Source organism: Galeopterus variegatus, unplaced genomic scaffold (genome assembly GCF_000696425.1).
Source record: "Galeopterus variegatus unplaced genomic scaffold, G_variegatus-3.0.2 Scaffold3155, whole genome shotgun sequence".
NCBI classification, from domain to species: Eukaryota; Metazoa; Chordata; class Mammalia; order Dermoptera; family Cynocephalidae; genus Galeopterus; species Galeopterus variegatus.
This window is the reverse complement of record NW_007729266.1, coordinates 180,340-187,514: the sequence shown is the minus strand read 5'-3', so window position 1 is coordinate 187,514 and position 7,175 is coordinate 180,340. Positions and strand designations below refer to the sequence as shown.

At 49.4% G+C, this 7,175-nt stretch overlaps 1 protein-coding gene across 4 annotated transcripts in view; it reads right to left on the bottom strand.

Annotated features, from left to right (window-relative positions):
* TNIP1 (TNFAIP3 interacting protein 1) overlaps positions 1–5,836 on the bottom strand; it is a 35,910-nt gene extending 30,074 nt beyond the window's left edge. For 2 of the 4 annotated variants that reach the window (XM_008584143.1, XM_008584145.1), the window contains exons 1-4: positions 5,661–5,827; positions 4,228–4,362; positions 2,841–2,926; positions 1,583–1,666 (exon numbers count right to left, since the gene is read on the bottom strand). In XM_008584143.1, coding sequence (XP_008582365.1) covers positions 1,583–1,666; positions 2,841–2,926; positions 4,228–4,362; positions 5,661–5,796 — 441 coding nt within the window. In that variant the 5' untranslated portion in view covers positions 5,797–5,827. Of the gene's footprint in view, positions 1–1,582; positions 1,667–2,840; positions 2,927–4,227; positions 4,363–5,660 lie in introns of all 4 variants that reach the window. The other 2 variants (XM_008584141.1, XM_008584144.1) reach the window with 2 other exon arrangements.
* Positions 5,837–7,175: the final 1,339 nt, after the last annotated feature.

Here is a 7,175-nt window from a genome sequence, read left to right as displayed (position 1 = left end):
TTTTAAAAAAAAAAAAAAAAAAAAAAAAAAAAAAAAAAAAAAAAAAAAAAAAAAAAAAAGAAAGAAAACATACTTGGCAATGAAGCAAATGAAGCATACGTGGGTAAGATAGTCCAGTCTCCCTCTCTATTCCATCTAGAATGCTCCTATCAAAGACACCATCATCGCTATGTAATACCATGCCCAAGGCCCTATGGTGTCACCTTACTGCTGACCGCATCAAGCCTAGCTCCCCTGCTGGGAGTCTAAGGCCCTGCAGCAGCAGGTCCTCCTGCAGTGTCTTCTAGTCGGGCTCCCCATCTTCCCCTGCCAGAGCCCACACACACCCTCTCCTGTGCCTCTCTGGGCTCTTCTCCCTCAGGATCCCCTCTGCCTTGATCTGAGGTGGCAAATGCTGCTCTATTTACAGCTCATGATGTGCTTCAAATACCTCTGGTTTCTCCAACTAGCCTATATTACCTACAGAGGGCGGGGAGGCTGTCTTGTCCTGGCTCAGCATATACAAGGCACATTGTAGGACTAAGGAAGAACTTAACAGTTAGATAAAGGCACTGCTCCAAGGTCACAGAAAAACTTTCTGATCTGGGTGTCTCACCTCCTCAGCCAGTAACTCAGCCCTCAGGGACAGAATAGGACAAGGGACATAAATTCCCAAGTGACAAAACAGAGAACCTTTCTAATATTCAGAGCTGCCTGATGCAGTGAAGAGCCTCTCATCATGGAAGGCATGCTAGTATAAGCTGGATGACCACCTGATAGGGGCCTTGCACTGGGCACTGACAGATACACAAAGCAATCAGTGAACAAAAGAGCAGCGTCTGCCACCCAAATCTTTTGTTAAGATGGGGCAGTAGGGACCAAAGCATCAGTGATGGGTTAGACCACTTACTGTTTGCATAACAACAAAAAAACTCAAAGTGGGAAGAGAGGAAGGAGAGGGTAGGAATTTAAGACTTCTGAAGAATCTTCCAGACCTTTCACAGTGGTTCTCCAATAAATCTACCATTTTAAGAAAGAAGAGAAGGAAGATATAGTTGGGACACAGGCAGCAAGTGTGTAAAGTATGGAATGCAGATGCTGGCTGGACACCCAGAGCTAGCAGATTGTGTATGTGTGTGTGTGTGTGCATCAGTGTAAGTGGAGAGCTGAAGCTCCTACCTGTGTGCTCCAGAAGGTGGCTGGGGGGATCTAGACCTTGCACGATAGGGTAAATCACCTGCCTTAAGCCGCTCTCCACCTTTTTGATCCTTTCTACTTCCCCCAGGGCTAGGAGACCACAGACCCAAAGGGCTGAGTCATAGTGTGTGAAGGTACCCAGCCCTCAGCAGAAGCGAACAGGGCTGGCAAAATGCCTAGGCTTTCACAATGGTTGGGTGCCTGTGTGGCCCAAGTTGGGGAAGTCACCAGCCCAGGGATTTGCATATGTGAGCGAGAAATACCCCCTGCTTCAGCCCCTCCTGTGTCCCCAAGTGACTCCAATGTGCCCAAGGGATCTGAGTGGGTCCTATGCCTCTCACTCAGGGGCGGGTGACTAAAACAGAGGAAGCAGTGAGAAGTGCCGAGGGGCGGCCCGTCCACTCACCATCGTGTTTCTGGTGTGGCTGCTATTCTCTGGTGGGGAGCTCTGCTCCTCGGTGGGGACCACTTCAAATTCAGAGGACGTGCCCTGGGCAGAAAGTGAGTAAAAAGCTGCCCAAGAGAAAAAACACCTCGGCCTCCTCTGGGGCCCCACAGCAGGAAGCATTGACAGAACAGAGGACTGAGTTTACAAAACCTCCTCTCAAATCCAGCCCATCCAGGCAGCCCACTCTGTGCAGAGGGGAGGCAGCCCAGCTGCGCTCACAGGGCGGTTACATATCATTTCATGTGAGATCACAAAGCAGAATTCCCGACAAGTCTGACATGATTTGAGGTCACGTCCCTTTGAGGGCCAATTTCCTCATCTGTAGAATAGGGATACTGGACTAGCTGACACTGAGCTGCTAGGACTTTAGGACATATTTTTTTAAAGCCTTGTACTTGTGTTTTCATAAACTCCATTATTTCTCAAAGCAACCCATAAAGCTGGTCAGAGAGTTAAATTCTCTTTGACAGATGAGAAAACTGAGGTCATATAGTTAGTTGACGCAAAAGCGGGGACTGAACCCAAGACGGCAGATTTAGCATTCCTGCTACAATACCAGAGCTCTCCCCAGGACTGAATGTCTGTAACTGGTCCCCTGGATAATAACAGACAGCACTTGTTAGGGCCACCATCACACATGGTCCTGTGCCAGTCTTGCCAACCTAGTCCCAGAGATCTCAGAAGGGTGGTCTGATCTGAGAAAAGTCCCAGTGATGGTTCAACAAATTTGGAGGCTTTTTCAAGATTCATCCAAATTCAGGGTAGCCAAGGAATCCCAGATATTTTCATCCTTCTCAGACATTCAAAGTAGAATTCATTGGCTGTTCAACCAACTGACAGGCTGATGGCCCATCTGAACCAGCAGTTGGCTCTGGGATTCCCACTAAACCTGGTCTGCAAAGATATTTCAGCCTTCCCTCATCCCAGGAAGGGGCAGGGTAGATTGGAGGAGCTCTGCACTCAGCTCCCAGCTGAGCGTCAGGGCCACCGAGAACACAACTCTGGGCCTCAACCCTGCCCTAGAAAGTCCCCGCTTTCCCCACTATATTTATTATCTGCATGACCTCAAAAAGGCCTCCCTCTCTCTGGGCCTGATCTGTAGAATGAAGACACTAAACTGTGATCCGATGGGTCCCTTCCAGCCCTAGGATACCAAGTGAAACTTCTCAAGCCAAATCTGTAGAAGACAATTTCTGAGCCCTCTTACACAACTTACACTGGATGGTGATTTTTGGACTGTCTCTGTCTTGTCGCTGGGGCATTCAGGGGTAGCAGTAGGTGCCGTGACATTTGCATCCTTTCCTGCAGAATCAAGAGAGCATGAATGAACACACCAGGAGGGGGAGAAGCCCAGATACTGGCCCCTCAAGAAGAGCTCTTGACAGAAGAGTTTTCAGACAAGTTCCCCACTTGAGCCTGGGACAATGGGAGGTGGTCCCATCAGGACCAGGTAGTCTAAAAAAATGACCTGCCCTGAAATGACGGGGACAGAGCCTGGGCAGAGAGACCCACTTCCCTGGACTCACTTGGAAAATACCAAGGTGGCCACTGCTCCTTCCTACCATGGACTGGCCTCAGTGATGATAAGGACAATGATTTACAGTTAACAAAGTGTTTTCATTGCTATTATCCATTCTCATGACAGCCCTGTATCCCAATTTTAAAGGTAAGGAAACTGAGGCTTGGAAAGGTCACCAACTTGCCCACAGCCACACAGCCAGCAACTGTAAAACCAGGACTCAGACTTGGCTGTCCCTCCCCAACCTCCTGGGGCTCTTGCTGCAGGGGGCCCTTGAGGATAGCTCCACATCTCACTCTGGGGGTGGACCTGGCACCAATCGGGGCTCAGAAAACATTGTGGACTCTGAGATCATCACTTTCCTCCATCTGCCCATTCAGCAAATGTTACCACCAGCCAAATGGAAGCCTACCACATTGGCCTGGGCTGAGACCATAGGTGGAGCTGCAGCAGGAGGCATCTGAGTCCCATCTGTGGGGATCTTTTCCTCCCAAGTCCCAGACCTCGCCCTGACTTGGAGACATGCCTGAGTAATGCATGATGACCACACAAAGGACTTCAACCCTTAGTCACAGTCACCCTTTCCTTTAACAGGTGGCATAAGTAACCTTACATGTGAAGTACACTGCAGCAGCCCAACGGGCAAGCCCAGATTCTTCCCCAGGCCTCAGCTTCTCTAACTGTAAAATAAAAGGAGACGGGCCAGACCAGAGAGCTTTCAATTCATATGGCAACTCTGAGAGACAGAAAGCAGCTGCTCATTAAATATTTGCTGAATAAATATGCTGATGAAGATCCTGAGGCCACATCTTGGGTACAGTGGATTATTGTGATCTATTACTAATGTTTGCCAGGGCCTCAGGAGTGCTGAGTCACTAGCCACTTCTAGCAAGATTGCTTTGAAGTCGCTTTTACATCTGACCTTCTGGGGGATGCTATAGCCAAAACATGCATGGGAGGTTGTCTGTGGCCTAAGCATAAATGAGTGGAACGTGGGTTTCAGAATAAGAAGGGAGTCCACTGTTAAGGGTTTAGGCAGTTTAGGGTATAGGGAAAGGCAGAGGTCCCCAGGCTCCTCTTGTACCGGTGAGCTCAGCCAGGTGATCAAAGGAGCCCAAGGATGGAGAAGGTGGTGGGAGCAGCTCACTGTCCTTGACCAGCTCCTCTGCCTTCTGCCGGAGCCTGGATGCTTCCATCTGGGACTCTTCCAAAAGCTCCCCTAGAGAGACAGTGGGGAAAGAAGGAGCAAAAAGCATTTACTCAGCTCAGTGCACCATTCTCCCCACCCTGTACCCCCAGACCTGTTCTGCCTGGCTCTAGGGGCTCCGGACCCTGGGCTTTACTCCCACCATTGCTCTGTGGGCCAAAAGGGACAAATATCATTCTGTCCCCCACCAGAAACAGGCTAGAGTAAGAAATAGGGCTGAACAATCAGGAAAATAGGAGCAGAAAGGAATCTAGGAAAAACTCCTGGCCCCCCAAGCACCCTCTTCCTACCCCATTCCCCCTACACCGGGCCAGGAGCTTCCACAGAAAGCCAGGGGCTCTCTCGGGCCTACCACCATGGCACCTGGGGGCTACCCACAGCCCAAGCCCCCAGAGTCAGGTGCTGCCTATGAGGTGGATCCTGGATAATACTAACCAGCCCTCTTGGACTCAGTTTTCCTTCTCCTCCAGCTAGAGAAGGAGAAACTCCTCTCCTCGCTACCCACAGCCCAAGCCCCCAGAGTCAGGTGCTGCCTATGAGGTGGATCCTGGATAATACCAACCAGCCCTCTTGGACTCAGTTTTCCTTCTCCTCCAGCTAGAGAAGGAGAAACTCCTCTCCTCCCCCCCCCAGTCTGCCATCATAAGCAGGAATCTGAGACCAGAGAAGCAGGCAGCAAGGTAAAGGAAGAGTTTTAGGAATTTGGATGAAAGAGAGGGCCCTCTGGATGGGGAAACCAATGAGGGCCCAGCATGGAGGAGGAGATGGCATCTGAGCTGGGTGCTGACGCATGGGGATGATTCCATCATGTGGAGGTAGGTGGGGTTGCTCTAGGCAGTGGGGACATCTTGAACAAAAACAAGGAGAAGAGAAACTGAGGGGTCGATTGCTGATTGCTTCAAGCCAAGCTCTGCCCAACACCTGGGGACCCGTGCCCTGGTTGCCCTGGGGATGCCTCCAGATGACGAGTTCCATTCTTCTCCTGCCTCCAGATGACAAGGCCATTCTGGTTCCATATCCACACACTGGGCCTTCCAGCTCACTCTCTCCCAGACCACACCTCCCTCTTGGTCCCTCAAGGTACCCTGGCTCCTGTCATCCTGGCTTTGGGGTGCTGGAGAATTGGAGCTGGAAATATTGTCGCCAATCTACATAAGTGCATAAAGACACAGCTGTGGAGCAGGGGCCAATGGTGGGCCAGAAGGGACAAAGGGATGCCTTGCATGAAGGCATATGCCAGCTGCGTTCTATGCTGCTGGGCAGAGGGGCTGGCATCCCAGGCTGCAGGGAGGGGACAGGGTCTGCTTTACCTAACATCTTTATCCCTTGCATTTTTTCCTTCAGCCGAGAATTCTCCTCCACTAGGCGCTCAAAAGCTGAGGACGCCTCTCCCAGAGGAGCGCTGCCCCCGGGGTCGTAGATCCGGTACGGTCCTCTCCCTTCCATGAGGGTGGCTCAGCCCCTGCCGTGGTGCCCGTCTGGCTGTAAGGACAACAGCAGTATATCAGGGGGCTAGCCAGGCCACTGGGGTATACTTTCTGGAGAAGCTCTAGTCTGTCAATGGCCCAGAAGGCAGTTCCCATAACCCAGAATAGAACACAGCACTTCAGGTTGCTCTGACCACAGTATAGCAGAAAAGGACAGTCACCTCCTTTGATCTAGACACTCTGCCTCTATTAATGCAACCTAAGAATGGCATCAGTTTCTTTTAGTAGCCTCACTGAACTGTTGATTCATTTGAAACAGCAGTTAACTGTAGGGTGCAATGTGGGGTACATGAAAGAACCTAAACTTGGAGTTAAAAACCTGAGTTCCTGTCTGTGAGGTCTAGAAGGACAGGCACTCTGTCTGTTTTGCCCATCACTGTATCCTCAGTGTCCAGCACAATATTAGCTACAAAGTGAACGTCCGATAAACACTTACCAAGTTAATGGTCTAGCCATTAATTCACTGTGAGATCACGGGCAGTCCCTTCCCACTCTGAGGAGGGGAAATGAAAGTCTTAAACTTAATCAGTGAGCTTTAAAATGAAATTCTTGTACCCGAAGGGATAAGCAAGTCAATCCAATCCAAAGATCCATTTATATGTATGCTATCTTCTAAAAAAAAAGAAGAAGAAAAAAACCCTGACTAACACACTGTCACTCTCCTCCTTTAGTCTCATACTATGTATGGTCTGTCCCCTCCAGTTCTAATGAACAGAGGAATTTTCCATCAAACCACTATCTACTTGTACAAGTTTTTTTTTTTTTATTTCATCTGTTTCAATTTCATCTGTTTTATTTCACTTGAAACCACTCTGCAAAGTGATTTTAGAATCCTAGTTCTGTGACTCAGTAGGGAAACCATTCATTCATTCATTCATTCATTCATTCATTCAGCAACTACTTATAGAGCATTTCCTCTGTTCTAGGTACTAGTCCAGGTGCTGTGGAATTATCAGCAAACAAAACAACAAAAATCCTTCACAAGGTTGGGGAGGTGGGGGAACTAGCGATGAAGATATCTGGGGGAAGAACATTCCAGGCAGAGAGAACAGTAAGGGCAAAGGCTCTGAGGCTGAAAACTGACCCAGTTCCAGCCCTACAAGCAGTTCACCAACATGAAAAAGCCTCCACTGGGGACTTCGGAAGGACTTGGGGCCCTGAAACCCCCCTCCCAAGATCACCAACCCCAAGGCAAAAACTGTTTCTCTCAGGAATCCTCAAAGGCCCTTTCAAACCCACACAGTGCTCACTCAAAGAAGAGTGAGAAGGGATTAATAATACCACCACCATCCATCAATCATCTCCTTGCCAAGCATTGCATTAAATGCTTCAGATGCT